The sequence below is a fragment of the Phacochoerus africanus genome, chromosome 11 (genome assembly GCF_016906955.1).
Source record: "Phacochoerus africanus isolate WHEZ1 chromosome 11, ROS_Pafr_v1, whole genome shotgun sequence".
Taxonomy (NCBI): Eukaryota; Metazoa; Chordata; class Mammalia; order Artiodactyla; family Suidae; genus Phacochoerus; species Phacochoerus africanus.
In genome coordinates, this window is record NC_062554.1 from 6,755,515 (window position 1) to 6,781,995 (window position 26,481).

The 26,481-nt window shown below is 45.7% G+C and overlaps 1 protein-coding gene across 2 annotated transcripts in view; it reads right to left on the reverse strand.

The window, feature by feature from the left end:
• Positions 1–813: 813 nt before the first annotated feature.
• The window catches only part of FCHSD2 (FCH and double SH3 domains 2), a 247,331-nt gene continuing 221,663 nt past the window's right edge, over positions 814–26,481 (reverse strand). Inside the window, exons 14-20 of one of the 2 annotated variants that reach the window (XM_047752651.1) lie at positions 14,027–14,161; positions 7,839–7,922; positions 7,541–7,718; positions 7,024–7,244; positions 5,314–5,443; positions 5,098–5,180; positions 814–2,920 (exon numbers count right to left, since the gene is read on the reverse strand). In XM_047752651.1, the coding sequence (XP_047608607.1) occupies positions 2,837–2,920; positions 5,098–5,180; positions 5,314–5,443; positions 7,024–7,244; positions 7,541–7,718; positions 7,839–7,922; positions 14,027–14,161 (915 nt within the window). In that variant the 3' untranslated portion in view covers positions 814–2,836. Of the gene's footprint in view, positions 2,921–5,097; positions 5,181–5,313; positions 5,444–5,478; positions 5,591–7,023; positions 7,245–7,540; positions 7,719–7,838; positions 7,923–14,026; positions 14,162–26,481 lie in introns of both variants that reach the window. The other variant, XM_047752652.1, reaches the window with a different exon arrangement.

Here is a 26,481-nt window from a genome sequence, read left to right on the forward strand (position 1 = left end):
TCCAGCCTTCTAGTAGCAGATGGATGGATACAACCTAAACATCCATCACTATAGGAATGTTTAAATATGATCTATCCGAACAATGGAATACAGTGCAGCCTTCAAAAAGGAAGAGGTAAACCTAAATGTATCATATAATCTCAATTATATAAAACGGCAGTGTGTGCACATGAGTTTTATGCACAGACAGCGTCTGGAAGAACACATGTGGCACAGGCCCAGTTCTAGAAGGAGAAAAGCTGTGAGCTTGCTCCTCAAACAGGCGGAGCTCTGGTCCTCACTGGGCCAGCTGGCAACCGGGGGGCTCAGCTTTTCACCTGCAGTACTCTACCCATCCCTGGCACCAGTAAAATCTCCTTCTCTCGACTCCTCAGAATGGAGATTGAGGAAAGGACAGAGGCGTCCAGGGTGCCCACTTGCTAGAAGCCAGCAGTCACATCCTCCTGGGGCACTCAGTGGCCCTCCTGTTGCCCTTCCAGCTGCAGAATCGAGCTCTTTCCTCAGCGCACTCTGCTCTCCCTTCCAGCACATCGCACAGTACAGGCCTCAGCTGTGCACCTTTTTCCTTCACTGGGAAAGAACCTTGAAAGCCAAGACCACAACTTGTTTGTTTTTCTCCCGAGCACCCAGGGCATCAGAGCTGGCAGGTGGGTGGCACGAGGGGCTGTGCGTCTCATGGCCGGGGGAATTTATTCTTCCCACTCTGTATCTGTCGCAGGGTTGAAAGGAGGGCCCGGGAATGCCTTTATAAGGAGGATTGCCAACTTAAAGAGCCTGTTTACCCAAATCTTTTTAGAAGAAAACTTAGAAAACTTAATTCCATTTTTTATTATCCAACATTTTGTACATAATAAATACAAAGTTTTTACAGCCACTGTAAAGAAAGCACATCGGCACAGAGATGCTCCCTCTGAGCCCAGCCCTGTGACTCTGGATTACATGTCCTGGAGGGAGGGGTGCTTTTTAAAAAGGAGGCATATTTTTACAACTTTGTATTTTTCTTTTAAATAAAATTAGCAGCTCTTCCAAAAAATATTTTAAAATATAACCAAAGATTTCAAATAACCCTCGGAGAATGTGGAAAACCCAGGTTCGAGGACAACTTTGCTAGCTAAAGAGAGAATACAAGACTGGGTAGCAGGAGTGGCCCGACCTGAGCACTATGAAGATTTTTAAAGTGCTCTAAAGGCTTTTTAACTTGTCAACGAACTTTAAAATCTTAAAAAAAAGCCACTCTTTCAGTTTCTTTTTTAAACTTAAGAATAAGTTTGATAAACACAAAAAGACCTCAAATAGATCAACAGGTTAAGAAATGCAAAAAACTGAAACAAAAATCCTCAAATCACAGAGAAGATTATCGCTGAATATTGTCACTGATCAAATGAGTAACCGAAAATTTCCTCAGCTATGACCTTACTTTTGGTCAAAAATCCCATGGGGACATTTGGCGAGCATTTCAAGTGTTTAAAGATTCTTAGGAGGGATGGAATTTTCAAAGCGTTAAGACAACTTTTGGATTAAATTCTGCAAATCTGATTTCTTTAAAAAAAAAGAAAGAAAGAAAGAAAAAAGACAAAGCAACTGGCAAACATCCCTTAGTCCCTCAGCAGGGCGCTCCCACCTTCCCTGGGAGGGGAGGGCCACCAGGGGCTCACACCGGGATGCCTGGGCACGGGGCGCCGGGTCGCCTGCCCGCCCATCCGCCCGCAGGGAAGGCGGCTCCTGGGTCGCTTGTCCTCGTGGGTGGGCACCTGTGCAGGGTGTGTGACGCTCACGTTCTTCGGCACAGGAAGCTGGTTTCCTCCATGAGCCTCAGGTTCTTCCTCTCAGGGAAAGGTCAGGTCGGTGGACCTGGGAAGCTGCATTTTATGCGGTGGGTGGCCGCTGGTCTGGGCCAGCTGACTGGCTTGGGAAGAAAATAATGCTACGGGCCTCCCGAGCAGAGAAGCTCAACAAGGCGAGTGTGTGTCCCCAGTTTATCTAGACATTCAGGTTCTGAGGATACTGGTCAGAAGAGTATATGCTGCAAAAATTAAGATGAAAAATACCCAAATAGAAACAGAACATTAAATCGGCTCGTTTCAAGATCTGGAAGCTCCATTTCTACTTTAGCCGCAGCCTCCTTTCTATTTACCTATGTGATGGAAGAGATTTGGCTACCAGTCCAGCCCTCCGTGTTAGCTCCACTAATACTAGATGAACGGCATAAACATCCAGACAAAGGACACTGTTACGGTTTTGAATCGGTTAGTTGTGGGAGAGGTGCGCGTTAATGCAACGGCGCTAAGCGCAGGGCAGTCCACTTCTTTGCAGCAGGTCTCACGTTCTTAGTCTGAGGACTAACTGGGGGAGGAGCCAGCCTCTCCTGAAACCCCTCCTTTTGCTTCCTTATGCCGCCAACACGGTCTGATTAAACTCAACCAGACGAGCAAAAGCCACTTGAAGAAAGGTGAGAATCTTTGCCACATCCTTGTGGCCACAGTAATATACTGTACGAGAGTACACGGTCAGTATCTCTGTGACTGGGCCCTGAATGAGGCCTGGTCTCGAGTCTCATATAAAAACAGGCCACTGTTAGGCACGAGGGCTGCCCCCTCTCTGCCTCTAGGGCCTGCTAAGATTTGTGCTGTGGTCGGAGAGATGACATAGAAAATGACAACCAAGAAAGGCACAACATATTCAAAACGTGGGAGGAGTCCACCAGGCCACCCAGTCACGTATGATCCTTGTCTTTGCTCTGTTCACGTCGTCATCATGCAAAGGTGCCTGACAAGTAAGACTGGCCCGACCCCGAGCCTGGCCTGGACTGCAGCAGGACGGCCGGGCAAACCCGCCATCACACCAGCGTGACTTCCACGTCCTCGATCCTCTCTGCCGGCCTTCGGTGGTTCTGCGTGGGCGGAGGGGGAGCTGCCCGGACCTGAGCAGGAAACCATCACACGACTGTCAGTCAGCTTCCCGACTCAGTGCCCGGAGCAGCCAAACCCCAACCCATCATTCATCCCAGGACACGGGCACCCCAGGGCTCCCAGAAACGCTCTGCGCATGTGCTTTCAACTTAACGTTCATGCTTTCTCACCCTGAGGAGGACCTATTGTTCTGGATGACAGGCAAAACTCCTGACTCAGGTTCTTGCTTGGAGAACCAGAAAACTTCCAACGTATCTTGGAAGGAGAGTTGCAAGAGAGAAGATGAGAGAGGCAGGCTGGGGGTAAGCTGTGGAGGCCTCATTAAGCTTTATTCTGTAGGCAGAGAGGAGGTGTGGGCGGATTTTAAACAGCAGTATCAGATGTGTGAAAAGAAGACTCAGATGAGTGTGGAGCCAAGAGCAAAGGTGGGCAACAGTCCAGGTGAGAAGACCCTTCTGGAGGCTCCTGAGATGGTCTGAATGAGAGCCGGCGCGGGCCTGCACTAGGGTCCCGGCAGCCGTGGGGGAAAAGAGGGTGAAGACCTTGACAGCCGGCTCTGGGGCAGGCTCTGCGATGACTCTGTGCAGGAGGCAGGGCCAGGGAGGTGTCCCAAGTGATGCCGGAGCACCAGCAGGATGGGGTACCACCCGCCTAGACAGGAGAAAGAGGACGTGTGGGAGGGAAGATAGCTAACTCATTTTTTCTGCGTTGCGGGGTTCAGCACAGAGACACTGAGACGTCCACAGGTCTGAAGCTGAGCAAGGAGCCCAAAGCCTTGGAGTAGCTGAGGTTGCTCGGAGAGTGGATTTAATGACTTTAAGAGAAGCGGCCTGTGGACAGAACCCTGAGAAGCCCCAAAAGAGATGAACAGAGGCAGAGAAGCCTGCAAAGGGCCACGAAAAGGAACGGCCGGGAAGTAGAAAGTGTGGTGGAACACACGGGTCCCTTCTCGCCGGCTCTGCCCCACCCCCGGTCCCTACCCCCGCCCCCTCCTGCTTAGACCACTGCCCAGCCTCCTAACAGCTGCCCATGTCCAGTCTGTCACCTGACCTTCATTCTCCACTTAGATGCCACAGACGTGTTTTAAAGATGCAAAACTGGTCACACCACTGCCTTACAATCTTACAACCGCTTCCTATCACCTTTAGGGTAAAGGAGTGAGTCCTCCACAAGGCACTTGATTCTGCTGAATGAACAAAGCGTGGTCGGGAGTGGTCAAATGCTGACAAGGGGCCTCTAGGAAAAGAAAACGGCAAATATGCGCCAGACGGGCAGGCCCAAGTGAGGCCTGGGGAGCTGTTTCACACTGAGATGACGGGCGCGTCCAGGGCAGCGCACCGAGGGCCAGTCGGGGTGGCCGTTTGTAAGAGGAGACAATCTCTGAGGCAGACGCTCTCCGACCTCAGAATGGCATTATTTCATCTCAGTGTCCCTCAGAGGGCAAAGAGAGGTTTGGAAAATAGGTTCTTGGTAAATGGCTGCTGAAAAAAAAATGCTTCTGTTTCACAATCACATCTTTTTTTCCCCCCATGGCATGAGGAAGTTCCCAGGCCAGGGAGGGAATCCCAGCCGCAGCAGGAGCTCAGGCCCCAGCAGTCCCAGCTGCCAGGCGACTGGGGAACTTCACAGTCAGACCGGTTCAGTGCTTCGAGAACTTATTATAATGTAAATGCACTTTCACAGCCATTAGCTCACCGACCTCACCACGGCTCAGCGGAAAAGCACCAGTGTGGGCTGGACCTTCCAGGATGTGTTCCTTTCCACAGGCTTCCTTTTAAACTTTAAAAAAACATTTTTTTTTTTTTTTGTCTTCTTGCCTTTCTAGGGCCACGCCTGTGGCAAATGGAGGTTCCCAGGCTAGGGATCTAATCAGAACTACAGCCACAGCAATGCCAGATCCGAGCCGTGTCTGCGACCTACATACACCATAGCTCACAGCAACGCCAGATCCCAACCCACTGAGCAAGGCCAGGGATTGAACCCGAAACCTCATGGTTCCCAGTCGGATTTGTTAACCACTGAGCCACGATGCAAACGCCCTCTTTTAAACTTCTGAACTTCCCGAATCCACCTCGCCCTGGCACGGAGGGGATCAGGAACAACGCAGGGGTCACAGGGAAACACTCATTTCCAACGTTCAATTTGGAAGCACCAGCCGCGCTGTCACCCTGCCAGATGAGAGACTTACAGGTCGCAGTTTGCCATATGAGGTCTCAGGCGTCTGCCTGGATGCCTGCGAAAATCCTGGCGATTCGGCATGGAAGCTGTTTTCTGAGGAAAGAAGCTCAATTTATTAGTGTGGTGGAGCAATAAAAGTGCTAATGCAGATCTACTGGCTTTTGAGGTGAACGCGTGCATTTCTGAATACAAGTGCACTGGGATCTGTGCCCAGGGGACCCCTTACCATTTGCTGAGGGAGAGCGGGGGAGGTACTGGGAGCTCCTCTTATCTGGGCTGGGGTAGGGGCTGCCGGGAGGCTGGTCATACAGCGGCAGTGGAGGCAGGGAGCCCGGCGGCTTGGGGGAAGGAGAGATCTGCGGAGAGGGGAGAGACGTTACAAAGCGCCCACCTCGGGAAGGCGAGACCAGCTGGCTTCTCTGGCTCCTCCTGGCAAAGCAGAGCTCTGGAGTGACGTTATCATCATCTCCTTTCCCGGTCAGCCTCATCAGAAGCAAAAGAGCCTAGAAAAACCACCCCAACCCCCAGTTTCGTGCTGCATTTAACTTTTTCCTTCCACAGATCTCATTATACGACTAATTTGAGTGTATTTATTTATTTATTTTTCTTTTCTTTTTTGGCTGCATCCTTGGTGTATGGAAGTTCCTGGGCCAGGGGTCGAACCCGAGCTGGAGCTGTGACCTGTGCCACAGCTGCAGCAATGCCGGATGCTTTAACCCATGCGCCAGGCCAGGGCGCCTCTACAGAGACAAAGCAGATCCTTAGCCCACTTCGACACAGCAGAAACTCCTAGTTTATCTTTTTTTTTTTAGGGCTGCACCCGTGGCATATGGAGGTTCCTGGGCTAGGGGTCAAATCAGAGCTTTAGCCACTGACCTACGTCACAGCCATAGCAACACCAGATCTGAGCTGCATCTGTGATCTATGCCACAGCTCATGGCAGTGCCTGATCCTTAACCCCCTGAGCGAGGCCAGGGATCAAACCTGTGTCCTCATGGATGCTAGTAAGATTTGTTTTCGCTGAGCCACGATGGGAACTCCTCTTAGTTTACCTTAAACAATTATCAAGTTCAGACCATTCTCTAGAGCTCTAGTGAAAACACACCAAATCAGTCAATTCAGTGAAGAACAAAAAGGGCAAGTTGTATTTTTTGAGGATAACTGGCTGAGTGTGACTTTCCCCGGTTTTGTCAATGTCGCGCGACGTGGTCCCAACGCCACAGAAGCAAGAAGAAGATGTGCTCCTTACGGTCCTGGACCGGCAGGCCTGCTGTGATAGATCCGAATCAGGAGTCTCTCATGAAGACAAGTGGTGCTACGATGAGCTAAGCCCAGGGCCACAAGCGTGTACGGGGCTCTGGAAGGCTCTTTAGTTCTCTGAAAAGGACTAGGCTGGCCTGGGCAGAGAGGCTCTGACAGTGAGCGAGAAAAAGACAGGCTAATATTTTTACTGCATAAACTAACAAGAGAGACAGTCAATTTCCTCTTTGGTTCCCTTCTTTTCACGGAACCATTCTTTTGTATGTCACACACAGTTCAGTAGTTTGGTTCCCTGACTCAGAGGACAGACTGTGGAGAAGTGAGGAGTGATAAAGCCATTACCTGGGAGTCTAACTGGTGAGTTTCTGCTTCCCAAATTCAATTTTGAAAAAAAAGCCAGGCGACTAAGGGATGGAGCGGTAGGGTGAGGCTGAAACTAAGGCCTGCTTTGGGGTGCGTGAGTGGACTCCTTGGGAGTCATTTTCTTTAAATATCTTTTTTGTTTGTTCATTTGTTGTCACACCCCGGGCATGTGCAAGTTCCCCAGGCCAGAGATCAAACCTTTACCCCAGCTGTAGCCAGAGCCACAGCAGCGACAAGGCTGGATCCTTAACTTGCTGAGCACAAGGGAACTCCTAAACATCCTTTAATTCCGCCTCCTCCCCCTTTTGTGCACCTGAATCTCTCTCATCCAGGGAGCGTCACCATTTTCTGAGGCTGAAAGTTCTTCCACCAGCACCGATGGGAAAACTCCAATCCGCCCACTGAATTCGCCTTCCCAGAAGCCATCATCGTCCTGGTTTTCTTTGTTCAAGATGCGAATGATCGCTCCCTCAGGAAACGATAATTCATCGTCTGTCTGGCCCTCGTAGTCATAAAGTGCTTTCACGAAACAGACTAGGTTGCAAGAGAGAAAACAGCCGTAAGGGCCCCGACAGCCAGGTTACTTCTGCAGCCACCCCCTGCTCACGGGACAGCGAAAAGCGCCTTGCACAGAGTAAGAGTAAAGCGCTCAGTTTGTCCTCACTGAAGACCAACTTCAGGGCTCTGCTGTACAAGGTAAGGGTGACCAAATAAACAGATGCGAGAAAAGGAGTGAAGCTGTGCTTCTTAAGCTACTGAAGGCTGACTCCAGGGTCATAGAGTTTAGGTCATGTGCGACCACATAAAGAGGGCCTTCTTTCCGACTTTACCACTGGCATCTCCGTTGAGGCTGCCGGAAACGAGTTCGGCCTCCGTGGAATTGCTGGACGTGTGGGAGCGGCTGTCCAGGGCGGCCAGGGACTGCAGCATGCTCAGCAGACTGCTGGAGGTGGGGAACTGGAGGTACTTCTCCGGCACGTAACCCACTTGGCCAACTTTGTTTCGAGCCTGAGTGGAAGACATGTGACAAAACAGGTTTGCATACACAATGTGGACCGGGCACAACACGAAGCAAAACAAACTCCTAAAAATGTCACAAGAAGGGGCGATATGAGCAAAGGAATATACCTTTACCCAGTCTTCCATATCTCCATCTTCAATCACTTCTAACACCTCATGCTCCTCAATGGTCAACTCATCTGGTTGAGAAGCCTGCAGTGTAGGATGGTCATGGACAAAATTAAAAAGGTTAGATAAAGAGCAGATGTGGACTGATCGTAACGAAAACGGGGGGTCAAAATACTGAAATGACTTTGAAAAACGTACTGAACATAAAAATCTGAGTGTTGTAAAACTATCATAATGAGGTGAAGTTTTACTTTAAAAAGCTGAACAAAATAAAGCCACAACAAAAACTGGAGAAACGGAATCCTCAAGAGGCACTCAGGATCAGTGAACACGGCCCTCTGCCGGAAGCAGGGGACTGGGGTGCCCGCTCCAGCGTACGTTTCGACTGGCAGTTATTCAACTTCCTGATGCCTCCATTTCTTCGAAATGACAACCCTGCCATTCTCAGGAGGATGGGAGAGTTGGTGTGGGATGAGTAAGCACAGAACCACGATGACCTGGGAGGCTCAGGCGGAGGAGAAAGCACCGGCTCAGAAGTGCCGCAGGGCGACCGTGGAGCTGCATGCTGGGAAAACGCAAAGAGCCATGTGCATGGACAGAATGACGGCTTGAGCAGCGCCTAGAACTGGTCTGGAAGCACCGTAAAACAGTGGCTAAGAAAGCTGGAGGAAGAGGAATGAGCGAGATGGGTCCAAGTTTGGATTCACTATGCGGCGACTAACTGCGGAGACCGGGCTGATCTACCTGGGTACCTTCACACCAACTGCCGAGGTTGCTTTTTTGTTTTTAAATTCCTTACCACAGGAGTCCACTAGCACTAGCCACCCAAGGACTACCCTTGAGGCTAGAGAATCTGAGAGCAGACTCTCAGGAGCTCCGCAGAGGGGCTGGAGAGTGGCTTTGCTTCCTAAAGAAACTTGTCTCTCAAGTATTACAGGGAGGGGCTTGAAGACATCTTCTGGCTCAGTGAAAAGTCTTTACTTTTTAAAATTTTATTGGAGACACTGTTGACTTACAATGTTGTTAGTTTCTTAAAGAACAGTCTTAAAAGCTTTCCCCAAATCCCAAGATCAGTTAAAACTATCACTTAAGACCAAATGGTTTTTCAGATCTCACAGTCTCAAAGTATAAAATATATCCAAGTTACACAACAAAAATAAGGCAAGAGTCGCTTCCCATTTCATCAGACCCAGATTCTGGACACTGCCATAACAGCTGCTTGAGACAGAAAAATAGTACTGGAAATGGGTGACCAATCACCAAAATACTCCAGGACTAGAATTTTAAGTAGATTACCTCTGATCTCAAAATACGAGGAAAAAGCTCCCTGATTCTTGACAGCTTTTCCAGCTATCAAGAATTTCTTTGCTAAGCTGAAACCACACTGTGCCTTGAACATACCAGCAAAAGGCACCTACACAACCGAGATGTTTTTCCTAATTTTCTGGCAAAACTCAAAAAGTCATCCGCACGCCCAGACCTCAGTGTGTGAGAGCTCGAAGCAGGACGGCTAAGAACGGCTTTAAATACGCTGCTGCCCTTGTGAGAAAGTCACCGGGGTCCATGCAAGTTGTCCGACGCCGCTACGTACGCAGACACGAGCATGGCCATGCCATCCCCAAGCAGTTTCCAATTCTTCCACTTGACAAAGTCAGGTCCTCTGCCTGGCACTCAAGACTCTGTGGTCTCTGGATGCTTTGGACAAGCAAACTCTTCCCCAGTCTGAACACAGCACAGTCTTTCTTGCCTCTCTGCTTTTATCAGGCTGTTCGTTTATTTTCAGCAGGCTCTGCTCCCGCTTTCCCATTTGGCGACTGGATTTAGATCACTCTGGGTTCAGGTTTAGCTTTAGTCTGTTTCTACAGGCAGGTGGTCATAAGGCCTTTCAGAGTCTCAGCTTTCTTTTTTACTCCTATTACAAAAGAAGCTCTAGGAGGGCAGACATTTTTGTCTGTGCTGATCAATGCTACACCCATGAGCCTAGAAAAGAGCACAGCATGGCATACAGAAGGTGCTCACACAGTATTTGCTGAATTAATAGGTTGGCTGATGAGATCTTCCTTATAGGGTTATTGAAGGGATTAGAAAAAACATATAATACCACAGGCACATAGGACTCCATAAATGGCAGCTATTATTATTACTCATGACTTGATGCCCAGCTCATATGTTTTCCAAGACCACCCGCAATGAGCTGGCGCTTTTTCCTCCCTCTGTTCTCATACGGCTTTGGGCATCCCTCTAACACTGACCACCATGGCACTCCAGTCAGGTGTTTGCACTTGTGGGCCTCCTACTAAATGACTGACTTAAGGCGCACTAGCCCCAACTGAAGACAGCAAGTGGTCCGTGAATGGCTATTAAATACACATACGGTCTCACACTATTTCATGAGGTTCTATCCCCAGTGAGAGTGTAACTCCAGAACCAGCCGAGCCCTCCCTTCCCACCACCATCTCTCTACCTCCCCTGTTTCTTTTAAAACAATACACTTTTTCTTGATTATAAAAGTAATACTGAACATTCACGGTAGAAAAGTTAGAAGCGTGTACAATTGAGACCTGAAGGTAATACAATTTGGTATCTTTGTTTTTTGTTGTTGTTTTGTTTTTTGGCTGCCTCTTGGCAAATAGAGCTTCCAGGCTAGGGATCAGATCCAATCTGCAGTTGCAAACTATGCTGCAGCTGTGACCACACGAGATCCTTTAACCCACTGGGCTGGGCAGGGGATCAAATCTGTGTCCTAGTGCCACAGAGATGCCACCAGACACGCCGTAACAGGAACTCTGGTATCTCACATTTTAACATATCATTTCTCCTTAGGTAAAAAACTCTTACTAATGTAATTTTCAATTACCTTCGTAATATTTTCGTTATGGTTACATTCTATGAATGGTTAATTTAATTATTTCCTTATTGGATTTCCAACTCTGAGCTATTATAAAGTAGTACTAAGATGAAAAACATTTTGTATTCAGAATGTTTTTTCTATACTGTAGGTTGCTTTCTTGGGACATATGCTAACTGGGTCAAAGGCATAAGCGTTTTTAAGGCTTCTGAATCTAATCCTTAAGCTTAGCTTTTCTTTGCTCTCAGATTATCCGAGGCCTTCTCTGTGGTCTGGAGTAGGGGAATCACGACTGGGCTGACAGTGAGTCCCGCTCCTCTTTACCCTCTCTGGAACAGCTACACCACCATCAGGGGTACCTTCCTTCTGTTTCTTCTTTTTTCTTTTTTTTCAGGGCCACCCCTGCAGCAGATGAAAGTTTCCAGGCTAGGGTCAAATCAGAGCTGCAGCTGCAGGCCTATGCTACAGCCACAGCAAGGCCAGATCCAAGTCACACCTGTGACCTACGCCACAGCTTGTGGCAACAACCGACCCTCGACCCGGTGATCAAGGTCAGCGTTGAACCTCCATCCTCATGGATACTAGTCAGTTTCTTAACCCATGACGCCACAACGGAAACTCCAAGGCTGCCTTCTTTGCAAGCCCAGTGGGACTTTAGGGTATCCAGTGGCTTCTCTCAGCCAGAATAAAAGCCAAGCCTGGGTCTGATCTATGCTACTGACATCTTTACTTCCAGCTGCTCTATTCCTCCCTCACACCTGATGCTCACACATCACTGCTTAGTGTTGCCTGAACACCCGCTTACGTCACCAGACTCTGTCTCTGTGTTTGCTGCTTGCTTTGAGGGCTCTTTCCTTCCACACCCTATCACTGTAACCAGGGCGATCTTATTCATGACCTCAATGAAATGCACCTCGTCTACAAAATTCCTCTCAATCATCACAGGAAGAATTACCAGTTTTACCTCTACTATAAGTGTTTTCAATTATATTCTATTTTTCAGTTTAACATTTATTCCCTACAGACTATCCATTTCTGGGGGGCAGGGGTGATGAAATATTCACTCCTACGTCCCCCAAACTTATCACATACCAGGTACTCAATAAATGTTCAATGATTAACTGATTAAAATGATTTTTATAATCTGTTTTACCATTAGGCCATGCCCAGGATATGCCAACAAAGGGCGTATTAGATGAATGTGAGCTGGTTTATAATCACTCAGATACTGAAGACCCTCTCCATTTAAAAGACCTTAAGGAGTTCTTGTCATGGCTCAGTGGAAACGAATCTGACTAGCATCCATGAGGACGTGGGTTCGATCCCTGGCCTCGTTCAGTAGGTTAAGGATCCAGCGTTGCCGTGAGCTGTGGTGTAGGTTGCAGACACTGCTCAGATCTGGCGTTGCTGCGGCTGTGATGTAGGCCAGCAGCTGTAGCTCTGACCTGACCCCTAGCCTGGGAACTTCCATATACCTAAAAAAAAAAAAAAAAACCCCAAAACAAACCTTAAATAGCTTACATTAGGAAAAAAAAAAAAAAAAAAGCCCTTCTAGAAAAGAGGAAGTATTATTAACTCAAATAATGAAAGGATGTTTAAAAGAAGTCTGGTAATGACTGATATTGAGGAGTAAATAGGGCCAGGTTTTGGCTCTCCAGGGCTGGTGGTGGTGGGAGTGAGACGGTCCCAGGTACGATTGTTTTAGGTTCTCTCCAGACCCCTCCTCTGTTGTTGTCCCTTAAGCAAACATGGCATTAACACGGCAGCCAGGAGAGATTCATTTGTTCATGCTTTCCTCATATCATTTATTCATTCCACAATTATTTCCTGAGGCCCCACTATGTGCCAGGCACTATCCCAGGTGCTGAAGACACAAAGACAAGGTTTGTACCTTCATGGACTTTTAGTGGTGAGTCAGACAAAGAAACATGAAAACAAATTGATTTAAGTCTGGCTGATGAGTAGTGCCACACATAAATGAGGGCAAAGGGCAACAGGGCAGAATAGTGACTGGGGTATATGTAGCGGGTCAGGGAGACCGAAGGAGGCACGACTTGTGCTGAGCCTACACGGACAGGGGTGGGCAGCCAATCAAGATGTGGGAAAGGACAGTTCAAGGCAGGGGAGCAGGAAGTGCCAAGCTGTCGCGTCAGCCAGCAGCACGGTGCTGCTGAAGGCTGACAGGCCAGGCGGCCAGAGTGGCTAATGCACAGTGAGAGGGTTGGGTAGGGGTGGGGTGGGCTGGTCTGAAATGAAGCCAGGCCAGATCAATAAGGACATTACAGACCCTAGTTTGTTTTTCCCTTATAAAGGGTTTTTCTATGTGGGACGGAAAGCTTATAAAGGGTTTCACAGAGGAAGACAATAATTTCCTATGTGTGTTAAAGACAATTCTGGCTGCAGCTTGGAGGGTGGACTATTGGTAGACAAGGGTGGAGAGGGGTACCAATGATTAGCTTTTTTTTTCTTTTTCTTTTACAGTAATCGAAGGAATGGCCTCTACCAAGCTGGGAAATGTGAACAGACTCAGGACTTGTTTGGAGGTGGACAAGTAGCCACAGGACTGGCTACTGAACGGGATGATGGGAGTGAAGGAAAGAGAGGAACTGGGGAAATGAACCTCAATGTACTTGGAGCAAAAGGTTAATGGGAGAGCAGGGCAGGGGGGAGAGTGAAGAACTATTTTACCAAATCAGGTTTGAAAGCTCAGGAATTTATTTATCCAGGTCCCTGCTTAATACGGAAACAAGAGGTTAAGATTAAGATGAGGATGGAAATCCTATAAAACTGGATTGTGGTGATCATTGTGCAACGATAAATGTAATAAATTCATTGAGTCATAAAAAAAAAGATTAAGATTAGGAAAGGCAAAGTTTAAGAAAACTGCTCTGTAAATTTTCTTGTAATGCCAATGTTGAGCATCACCCTAACGGAGGGTCTTGGGCCAAGCGGGCAACGGGTAAGGGTAAGAGCTCTGCTGACGGAAAATGTACTAGATGCCAGGCACGGTGCTACATGCTTTGCTATAAAAGTGTTCTCTCATTTAGTCTTCAAACCGGCCTTTTAATAATATCCCCATCACACAGATAAGAAAACTGAGGCTCACAGAGACCAAAATACCCGTGTGGTCATGGAGCTCCTGAGTGGCAGAGACGGCATTTTCTCTGAGGCCGTCTGACGTTATAGTCCGGACTTGTGCCCATCATATTATGTTGTCTCTAATGTGAACTGAACGCCAATTTTAGGTGAAGCACAGTACAAGAGGCTGGGTAGATAGAGTTACCTGTATCGTCAGAGCTGTTACAATTTAAGATGAGAAATATGTTGGAGAAATACAAACCTTGTAAGAATAAACAACTTTGCAGGTGAGTGGATAATTTCTTAAGGTGCCAGAAGGGCTGGAACTGCTGTCATCAAAAACATCCATATTGTCTTCAAACTCTTCTCCTTCTTCTTTTTCAGTATCTGTATTAAGCTGGGGAAAAAATCAGAAGCCAATGGTTAGCTTGCTTACTTGAAGAAAATGGATGAAAGCAGGAAAAACACTTAAAACCTGACTGTTTCAAAATGTTAATTTACTTATTCAACTACACCGAGAGAATATCTGTTCTCACTTGTAACTTTTTATTTTTGGCTGCCCCCAGAGCATGTGGAAGTTCTGGGGCCAGGGATCAAACCCTGAGAACCTGAGCCACTGCAGTGACAATGCCAGATTCTTAACCTGCTGTGCCACAAGAGAACTTCCTCACTTGCATTGTCATGTTAGGAAAAGACAGAGTCTTTTTTCCTTTTTAAAACCAAAGTTGCTGTGGCTGTGGCATAGGCCGGCAGCAACAGCTCTAATTAGACCCCTAGCCTGGGAACCTCCATATGCCGCAGGAGTGGCCCTAGAAAAGGCAAAAAGACAAAACAAAACAAAACAAAAAAACAAAAAACCCCCCAAAAAACCAGGAGTCAGTTGCATACTGACTAGTGAAGGCCTCTTACTGTTTTAATCTGATTACATTAGGAAATAGTGGAGTTCCCTTCGTGGCTCAGTGGTCAATGAATCCAACTAGGAACCATGAGGTTGCAGGTTCGATCCTTGGCCTCACTCGGTGGGTTAAGGATCTGGCGTTGCCGTGAGCTGTGGTGTAGGTTGCAGACGTGGCTCGGATCCCGCGTTGTTGCTGTGGCTGTGGTGTAGGCCAGTGGCTGCAGCTCCAATTCAACCCCTAGCCTGGGAACCTCCACATGCCGTGGGAGTGGCCCAAGAAATGGCAAAAAGACAAAAAAATAAAAATAAACTGAGGTCTCTTAAAAAAAAAAGGAAATAGTAAAAAGATTTCTAGGGAGTTTCCTGGTGGCCTAGTGGCTGAGGATCCGGCATTGTCACTGCTGGGGTTTGCTATCACTGCTGTGGCTCAGGCTTGATCCCTCATCCCTCACCTGGGAACTTTTGCATGATGTAGGTATAGGAAAGAAAAAAAAAAGATTTCTAAATGTTACGAAGGATGTGGCAAACAGACTTTCATCTATGGCTGGTAGAAATGTAAACTGATACATCCTTGAAAAAGAACAAACACATGCCTACTGAAACTAAAAACTAAACACAATACTCGATCTTGCAATTCACTTTTGTGAATTTATTATGGAGAAACAAAAGCACCAGGGTGTAAGATTACATATTCTAGGATGTTTACTGCAACACTGCTTATAGTGGAAAAAGCCTGGACACAACCTATATGTTCACCAGTAGAGGAATGCTGGAATAAACTATGATGTGCTCATATTGCAGATAAACCCTATTAAACATGGGTTAGGGGAGCCTCTGCTGTGGTGCAGTGGGATCAGCAGCATCTTGGGAGCGCTGGGACACAGTTTAGAACCTCAGCCCAGCACAGTGGATTAAGGATCCAGTGTTGCCACAGCTGCAGCTTAGGTAGCAACTGAGGCAAGGACCTGATCCCTGGCCCAGGAATTCTATATGCTGTGGGGTGGCCGAAAAAGAAAAAAAAAATGAGTTAGGGAATAGAAAGCCCAGAAATAAATCTGTGCATATATGGTTACATGATTTTTGACAAGGGTCCCAAGACATTCAGTGGGGAAGGGATCGGCTTTTCAGCAAATGGTATTAGGAAAACCGGATATCCACATGTAAAAGTGTGAAGTTGGACTGTTATCTTACAAAAATTAGCTCAAATGGATCGAAGACCTAAACCTAAAAGCTAAAGCTATAAAACTTTAAGAAGAAAACAAAGAGGAAAAGCTTCATGATACCGTATTTGGCAGTGATTTCTTGAATATGACACCAAAAGAACAGGCAACAAAAGAAAAAAAATAGATGAAACTGAACTACATCAAATCTAAAACTATTGTGTATTAAAGGATAACAGTAAAAAGGCAACCCAGAAGCTTCCTTGTGGTTCAGTGGGTTGAAGACCTGGCACTGTCGCTGATGCAGCTTAGGTCACTGCTGTGTTGCAGGCTTGATCCCTGGTCAGGAACTTGTTCATGCTGTGAATGTGGCCAAAATTAAAATAAAATAAAAAAGCAACCCACAGAAGGGGAGAAAATAGTTGCGAATCCTACATCTGACAAGAGATTAACATCCAGAATATACAAAGAACACCTAAAACTCAACAACTAAATCCAAATCAAAACTGGACAAAAGATTTGAAAAGATGTTTCTCTGAGGATATACAAGCAGCCAATAAGCACATGAAAAGACGCTTAACTTCACTCAACACTGGAGAAATGCAAATCAAAACCACGAGCTACCATTTCACGCCCATTAGGATGGCTATCATAAAAAAACTCCAAAAAAACCAGGAAATAAGTGCTGGCAAGGATGTGGACAAACTGGAACACTTGTTCACTGCTAGGAGTGTAAAATGGTGTAAGCTGCTTCAGACAATGCTGGTTCCTCAAAAAAGTTTAACACAGAATTGTTGGAGCTCCTGTCGTGGCGCAGTGGTTAGCGAATCCGACTAGGAACCATGAGGTGGCGGGTTCGGTCCCTGCCCTTGCTCAGTGGGTTAACGATCCGGCGTTGCCGTGAGCTGTGGTGTAGGTTGCAGACGCGGCTCGGATCCCGAGTTGCTGTGGCTGTGGTGTAGGCCGGCAGCTACAGCTCCGATTAGACCCCTAGCCTGGGAACCTCCATATGCCATGGGAGCGGCCCAAAGAGATAGCAAAAAAAAAAGACCAAAAAAAAAAAAGAATTGCCACATAATTCAGCAATTTCACATCTATTTTTTCAATTCTTTTCAATTTTAATTTCTGGTCTATTCTTTCAATCCTTCTTCCCCAAAGAATTTGAAAGCAGGGACACAAACAGTTATTTGGATACAAATGCTCATAGCAGCATTATTCGCAACAGCCAAAAGGCAGTGCAACCCAAGCACCCACTGAGATGAAAGGGTGAACACAATGTGGTAGCTACACCCAAGAGGCTACCACGCAGCCTTCACGCGGAGGGGCATTCGGATACACACGGGCACGTGGATGAACCTCGAGGACGGCAACGTTAAGTGATTAAATGAGCCAGTCGCAAAAAAGATAAACACTGGATGATTCGACGTGTATGAAGTATGTAGAATAGCCAAGTTTAAAAAGACAGAAAATAGAAGGTTGGTTGCCAGGGATTTGGGGGTTGGAGGAACGGGTTATTGCTTAAGCGGTGTACGGTCTCACTTTTGCAAGATGAACAGAGTTCTGGAGATGGACGACGGCTCTGCTTATACGAAAATGAGGATGTACTTAATGCCACCAAACTTCTTATTTCCAAATGGTTTAGGGAATTCCTTTTGTGGCTTAGTGGTAACAAAGCCAACTAATATCCATGAGGAGCAGGTTCGAACCCTGGCCTCGCTCGGTGGATTAAGGATCCAGCGTAACCGTGGGTGTGGTGTAGGTCGCAGATGTGGCTGGGATCCCTAGTTGCTGTGGCTGTGGTATAGGCTGGTGGCTACAGCTCCAATCTGACCCCTAGCCTGGCAACCTCCATATACCGCAGGTTCAACCCTACAAAGACCAAAAAAAAGGTTTAAATAGTAAATTTTATGTTTATTTATTTTAAGCCACAGAAAGGGGTATAGCTCCTTTTGAAATATAACAAAGAAAGAATTTAACCCAGTTTCAATGTATATTACCCATCATAACTAAAGGCACACACTGATTAAAACACTACTGAATGTAAAAAATGTATTTACCTTGAGTATTTTCTTAACATATAAATGACATGAAACAGTATCATACCACACCATAAAATATCATATAAAATAATACTTAGGAGTTCCCTTCATGGCTCAGTGATCAACGAACCCAACTAGGATCCATGAGGATGCGTGTTCCATCTCTACCCTGGCTCAGTGTATTGGGAATCCAGCGTTGTGATGAGCTGTGGTGTAGGTCGCAGACTCGGCTCGGTTCTGGCGTTGCTGAGGCTGTGGTGTAGGCCGGTGGCTATAGCTCTGATTAGACCCCTAGCCTGGGAACATCCATATGCTGCAGGTGTGGCCCTAAAAAGACAAAAAATAAATAAATATAAAATAAAATAATATTTATATGAGCATAAATATCTGACAGAGGAAGGCCAAGTAAGAAGAATAAAAACTTGAAAATGGGGAGTTCCAGTCATGGCTCAGTGGTGAGTGAACCTGACTAGGAACCATGAGGACACAGGTTCGATCCTTGGCCTGGATCAGTGGGTTAAGGATCCGCCGTGGCTGTGAGCTGTGGTGTAGGTCGCAGACTCGGCTTGCATCCAGCACTGTTGTGGCTGTGGTGTAGGCTGGCGGCTTCAGTTCCGATTCGACCCCTCGCCTGGGAACAACCTCCATATGCCACAGGTGTGGCCCTAGAAAGACCAAAAAAAAAAAGACTGGTAAATGGAGGACATTGATTTTTTATATACCTCTTTACTATGAACTATTTGAATAGGCGTGTTTTACTTTTTAAACTAAAAATCCAATAAAGAAATAATGTAGGCCCAAAGGTTTTTGTTTCTAACTACATATATACACTTAACTGGCTACTTTTCCCTGTGTTCACACATACAGAGGCACTAGTGTTTCCACATTAGGGATGCAAGAAACGGACAGTCAGAACTGGGCCTCAGAGTATAAAAACGAATGAAAATATCAAATACCTACTGTATGCTGACCACCACGCTAGGCTCTCAGATACATGGGAAATGAGCCCAACGAAGTGCTGGGTGCACAGAGGGCCCTGTGAATACCGGAGGGGTGAAAGGAGAAGCAGAGCAGAGATGATGTCCTGGGATTCCATGAGTCAAAGAGCACAGGCTGCCTATGCTGTCAAGTTATGCTTTTTACCGAACTAATGTGATTTCTCTTGAGTAATTATCACTAATGTTTTAAAACTGACTCTCTTTGGAGTTCCCATTGTGGCTCAGCAGAAACAAATCTGACTAGGATCCATGAGGATGCAGGTTTGATCCCTGGCCTCGCTCAGGGGGTTAAGGATCCAGCGTTGCTGTGAGCTGTGGTATAGGCTGCAGACATGGCTCGGATCCCGCGTTGCTGTGGCTCTGGCGTAGGCCAGTGGCTGCAGCTCTGATTTGACCCCTAGCCTGGGAACCTCCATATGCCGCAGGTGCAGCCCTAAAGAGAGAAGAACCAAAAAACCCCTCTCTCCAACTGCTATTTCCCTAATAAAATTCTAAAGAATTGGGGGTAGGAGAGGGTTCCTTAAGAATAAGTACATATTACCTGTCACACTTATTGCCTCCATTTCAAAGCCTTGTAATATTCTCTTGTAACTATTACTGAAAATCCTCCACAGCTGAGTAAGGCAGTCCTGTGCTTTATCTCACAAACAATGCACGTGTGGTCAGTCTGATCAATGACAAATAGACTCAAATCTTGACTTTTCAATTCATCTTAGGCTTATGATTCTATTACTTCTAACAGGGCATCATATAAAAGATTAGTTTCATATGCAGAAAATTACCATAAAACACTTTAAATATACTTGGAAGACATTGTTTTATATTCTAGTAAAGGTTATAGACATTAAAAAAAACAACCCATGGCCACTATGAAAAACAAAACATCCATACATCTGTAAAAACTAAAATGAAAGCCACTGCGGACAGAGCAAGTTTCCAAAAACACAGTATAAAGCATGTTAATATGTACTGTGCTCTGGCACTGGGAAGGAATCTGAAACTTCTGATCCTGGCAAAGCTGTCTAGCACTAAACATTCCTTTCTTTCCCCTTTAATTATTTTTTTGCTTCTTAGGGCCACACTCATGGCATGTGGAGGTTCCCAGGCTAAGGGTCTAATCAGAGCTGTAGCTGCTGGCCCACACCACAGACACAGTAAGGCCAGTTCTGAGCCAAATCTTCAACCTACACCACAGCACACGGCCACGCCAGGTCCTTAACCCCCTGAGTGGGGCCAGGGATCGAACCTTTGTCTGCACGGATGCTAGTTAGATTCGTTTCTGCCGAGCCGCGACGGGAACTCTGACCCAGCATTGCTAAAATCACATTTTTCCTGTTTCTTAACAACCTGCTCACCGATCCTGTGTCTCTCCTGTCACCTGACAGAACTTTAATCAAAACCATTCTTTCTAGGTGTACTAGTATTTTTCCTTTCGCAGCTGTTGTAAACTGCTTCCTCCTACTGCAAGGGCAAATGAGAAGACCCTCTCTGGTTGGTTTCAGCAGCTGACCTCTGGTGCTCAGCAAAGTTACCTCCGAGGAGCTCCACCAGCTCCATGGCCCTTGGATCTGACAGACTCGGATTTGAAGGAAACGGCTGACTAAGTCGCTTACTTTCTGTGTGAATTATTTAACTTCTCGACTTCAATTGCCTTGTCTCTATAATGAAGACAATGACTTCTTAACAAGGTTATCATAAGGATTAAGTGAGGTAATATATTTAAACCCTTAACACATGCTGGTACATGGGGGTACTTAATATATCATTGTTGTTTTTATGAGGAAAGGAGAATCTAGATATAAAAATCGGCTGCTGTCCAGCCCAGAGGAGGGCGGCTCCCTGCAGCTGGTAGCTGATCCTCTGAACTCTGTCCAGACAGCGAAGAGAGCACAGTGAGTATCATTCCCAGTACCACACAAGCGTATCACAAAAGATGATGCTGAGTATACCCACGACATGGATTTCCGTTTCCAGGCAAGACGGGACATCAGGACCAGATTTAAACCCCTTCCAGAAACAACTGAAAAACTGTTCAAGATATGTGAAGGAACAGTTTTCAAGAGAGTGGACACTGTGCGATGAAAGTCAGTGATCTCTGGGGGATGGGAAACAAACAATTTCCCCAGTTAGAGTCTGAAGAACTCCAGTCTGAGGCCTGGGGGGAAGAAGCCTCAGCGTTAACCTACATCTCTGCTCCCTCCTGACCGAGTGGAAAAGGTCCTAAGGCGCAGGGCATCGGGCGGAGAACTCGGAGAAGCAGTAAGGCCATGGAAGACTCGTACAGCTCTATAAACCCACTTGACCTGACATTTATGGAACCGAACACCTAACAAGAGCAAATTGTGTATTCTTTTCAAGTATACATGGAGCATTTACCAAGATACACCGCATACCGAGTCACAAAACAAGTCTCACTAAATTTAAAGTGATTCGAGTTTGTTATCTGAACACAATGGAAATGAATTAGAAGTCATTAATAGAAAGGTAACTGTAAAATCCCCAAATATTTGGAAACACAATAACTTGTCTAAAAAACCCGTGAATCAAAGAAGAAATTAAAAGGTCAACTAGAAAATATTTAAAACTGAATGGAAATAATGACACAATGGATCCAAAGTTGTCTGGTAGGAGTTCCTGTCCTGGCTCAGCAGGTTATGAACCCGACTAGTATCCAGGAGGATATGGGTTCGATCCCTGGCCTCCTCAGTGGGTAAAGGATCCAGTGTTGCTGTGAGCCGCAGTGTAAGTCGCAGATGTGACCTGGATCCTGCGTTTCGATGGCTGTGGCTGTGGCATAAGTTGGCAGCTGCAGCTCCTTTTCCACCCCTAGCTTGGGAACTTCCATACGCCATGGGGTGCAGCCCTCAAAAGCAAAACAAACAAACAAAACAAAAAACAAAAACCCCCCTAGGCTGTGTGGTGGAGCTTAAGCAACATGTAGAGGGAAATGTTTAGTATCGAATGCCTTTAATTAGAAAAGAAGGAAAGTTTCACATCAGTAGCCTTAGCTTCCACCTTAAAAAAGTTAGAAGGAGTTCCCATTGTGGCACAGTGGTTAACAAATCTGACTAGGAACCATGAGGTGTGGGTTCGATCCCTGGCCTTGGTCAGTGGGTTAACTATCCGGCATTGCCGTGAGCTGTGGTGTAGGTTGCAGATGTGGCTCGGATCCCAGGTTGCTGTGGCTGTGGTGTAGGCCAGCGGCTACAGCTCCCATTAGACCCCTAGCTTGGGAACCTCCATATGCGGTGGGAGCAGCCTTAGAAAAGGCAAAAAGACAAAAAGACAAAAAAAAAAATTTACCAAAGAGCAAATTAAATCCAAATTAATCAGAAGAAAGAAAATAATAAAAACCAGAGTAGAAATCAACAAAAGAAAAAATGGAAAAACAACAGGAAAAAAAGTCAATGACATCAAGGGCTGTTTGTTTTTTTTTTTTTTTTTGTGAAGATCTATCAAACTGATAAACCTCTAGCAGGATGATCAGGAAAAAAAGAGGAGACACAAATAACCAATACCAGGAATAAAAGAAGTGAGGTCACTGGAGATTCTTCACAAAATCAAATAATAAATAATAACAATAAATATTATGAGCTATTTTCTGCCAATAAATCTGGCAACTTAAATGGAATTGACAAATTCCTTGAAAGACATGAACGGCTCAGATCCCAAGTTGCTGTGGCTCCGGTGTAGGCCAGCAGCTACAGTCCCAATTCAACCCCTAGCCTGTGAACCTCCACATGCCATGGGTGTGGCCCTAGAAAAGACAAAAAACAAAAACAAAAACAAACAAAAAAACAACCCAGATAAAAAACATTATAAGAAAACTATAAAGTCTCTGCCATAGATATATAAAAATGCTTATTAAAATAACAAATCAATTCTAACTGATATAAAAAAGGCTGACATATCATAATCCAAGTGGAATTCACCAGGAATGCAAAGCTGGCTTAATATTTGAAAAATCATCAATGCACTTCACCATATTAACAAACTAAAAAAGAAAGAAATCATTTGACAAGATTCGACATCCATTCATATCAGCAAACTGAATGAAGAGAGGAAACTGCCTCGACATGGTAAAGGGCATCTACAAAAACCCTCCTATAAGAGCACACTTCATGGCGAGAGACTGAGTGCCTTCTCCCTCGGTGTAGGAACAGGGCAAGAAGATTTGTTGGCTCTCACCACTTCTCTTCCAGCACTGCACTGGAGAACGCAGTTGTCACTTTACAGGGAAAAAGGAAGCATGGGAGGAAATGAAAGGCATCTGAGGGAGTTGGCATCGTGGCTCAGTGCTAACAAACCCAACTAGGATCCAAGAGGATGCAGGTTCGATCCCTGGCCTTGCTCAGTGGGTTAAGCATCTGGTGTTGCTGTGAGCTGTGGTCACAGAGGTGGCTCGGATCCCGAGTTGCTGTGGCTGCGGCATAGGCCAGCAGCTGTAGCTCCAACTGGACCCCCAGCCTGGGAACTTCTATGTGCCGCAGGTGCAGCCCTAAAAAGCAAACAGCAACAAAACAAAACAAAAACAAGAGTGTGGGCATTTTGAGTGTGGAGTTTAGTCCATTAAAAAGACCACTGGCCATCTGCAAAAACTGTCAATATGAAAGTAATTGAAGATTTTTGCAGGTGTATTCCATTATTTTCTACAGTTTACATTTATTTTATTATGAAAAATCCACTGTTTCTTTTCTTTAGGATTTACCTTAAGCCAAGAGATTTTTGTGTTATTTAAAAAAAAAAAAAAAAGCCATTGGATACAAGGCATCATTAAGGCAGACGGGAACCAAGCTAGCATGGTAAAGGTTTAAAATCTTTGATCTTGTCCTTCAAACATACACTCAGCATGGTCTTCCTAATGAGTAGGGTTAGGATTTATTTCTACACAACTCTACAAAATGCTCATATTCCTGGGGAGGCTCCACAACAGTACTTGGGGGAATTGGCTGAAGACAAGTAAGTTATGTAAACACTGTCAGCTAGAGGCTGAGATTCTAGGGGACAAAAAGAACAGAAGGAAAAAAAATAACACAATCTCAAACAAAGGATCTCTAACCTAGTAATTCTACCTCTAAGAAACTATGTTACCAAAAAAATCCTCAGTATGGAAAAAAATATGTGCACTAATGTTTTCTTTTTTCTTCTTTTCTTTATGGCACACCTGTGCTATATGAAGTTCCTGGGCTAGGGGTTGCATCAGAGCTGCAGCTGCAGGCCTACAGCACAGCCACAGCCGCACTGATCCAAGCTGTCTGTGACCCATGCCACAGCTTGCTGCAAGGCTGGATTCCTTGCCCACGGAGGGAGGACAGGGATTGGACCCACATCCTCATGGAGACAACAGTCGGGTCCTTAACCCACTGGGCCACAATGGGAACTCCACAAATGTTTTAAAGGCTATTATTTAGACTATCTGGAGGCAACCTAAATTCAACCTAAAGAGAACAGTTAAGTAAACACATCCCTGATGGAATATTATACAGACACAAAAAGGGCGATTATGAAGATCATCCAGCAACATGGAATGTCAGGTGAAAAATACAAAATTAACTTTACTATGATAAATATGTTTTAAAAAGGAATAGTAGAAAGAGGAAGGAATTCAAGTAGCTAACAGTGGTGTTACAAGGATGGAGCTTTTGGTTATATTCTTCTCTACTGTACTGACTAATTTTTTTTTTTTTTTGTCTTTATGCCATTTCTTGGACCGCTCCCGCGGCACATGGAGATTCCCAGGCTAGGGGTCAAATTGGAGCTGTAGCCACCGGCCTACGCCAGAGCCACAGCAACGCGGGATCTGAGCCACGTCTGCAACCTACACCACAGCTCACAGCAACACCGGATCCTTAACCCACTGACCAAGACCAGGGATCGAACCCACAACTTCGTGGTTCCTAGTCAGATTCGTTAACCACTGTGCCACCACGGGAACTCCTGACTAATTTTTTTAATGTAGTTACAAACCTAAGATAATTTCAAAATTAGGTTATAAGCTTGGCCTGGATTTTTAAGTAAGAAAAGGCAAGGGAATAAGAGAAGGGAGGGATGAGTGACAGAAGGGTGACTGGGTCGCTGGCAGCAATTCAATCACAGGCAGCTGTATGTAGGCTCTGGTTAACCATCAAGGGAATAATTATATCAGTAGAATTCTCTCCTTTGAAAAATACTGCTCTAGTCTGTGATTTGTTTTCTTCCTAACCCTGCATTACATACCACAGCAAAATACAGAAGGCAGCGTTAATACTCAAGTAAATATAGTTCCTTCCTTTTTCCATAAAGTAAACAGACCGTGTATGTTAAAAAGGCAGTCTATATACCTTATCTTCTATAGGGCATTTCATTTTTTTGCTTTTTTTTTTTTTTAGGGCCACACCCCGGGGCGTATGGAGGTTCCCAGGCTAGGAGTCCAATCGGCGCTACAGCTGCCGGCCTACACCAACAGCCACAGCAACACAGGATCCAAGTCGAGGCTGTGGCCCACACCACAGCTCACAGCAACGCCAGGTCCTTAACCCACTGAGCAAGGCCAGGGATCGAACCTGCAACCTCATGGTTCCTAGTCAGATTTCTTTCTGCTGTGCCACAACGGGAACTCCTATAGGGCACTTTATAGACTAGTCATCTCTAATACAAGTATGGACCATGTTTTCCAGATGGAAGGGGATTCTAAACTCGATGACTAATGCTTCTGTTGGCATCTATAATGGAGGAGATACTTTGGCCCCCGGAATGTTCATTTCTCATCCATGCTCCTCGCCAGCTAACTGTCAGGGTGAAGAGACACATCCTTCTAAATTATTTCTGGGCTGTCACTTCAAATCAGGTTAAATAAATATTGGGACTTCATTAAACTACTTTGCGCCTACATCTTTTCCTTCTTTCTCTCTCTCCTTCCTTCCTTTCATTTTGCTTTTCTTAGGGCTGCACCCCTGGCAGCTCACAGCAATGCCAGATCCTTGACCCACTAAGCAAGGCCAGGGATTGAACCCACATCCTCATGGATACAAGTCAGATTTATTTCTGCTGCGCCACAATGGGAACTCCCCTTTTTCTTATTTATATTGCTAGTAGAACTGCCACAAAATATACCCCTTAGCCAAAAGTGGGAAGACACAAGCTCTGTACGAGTGACTAGAGGGAAGAAAGCGTGGAATAGGATTGCAAAATGCTCCTTTCACGAAGGATAGGACATGTCTCTAGATGAGCTGATGAGCTGTTTGGGACAGTTGTCAAAAACACCCAATGCATTCCAATAAATTAAGCCAGACACTATACTAGGGGCATTTCCTGCATTTCCTTCTTTCACACTCAGAAGTCTTAATCTCCTGTTAAAATTCCTCAAGGACTATTTCAAATGACATTTCTTTCATGGGGCAAACCTCCTTTCTATTTTCCCAGCTGGTATAGGCATACTTTGGCGAGACTGTGGGTTTGGTTCCATATCACTGCAACAAAGAGATGACTGCAATAAAGTGAGTCACACAAACGTATGGCTTCCCAGTGCACATAGAAGTTAGGTTTACACTATGCCGTAGTACGCATGCAATAGCACTATGTCTAAAAAATGGACATACCTTAAGAAATGCGTTATTGCCAAATATTGCTCACCGTCATCTGAG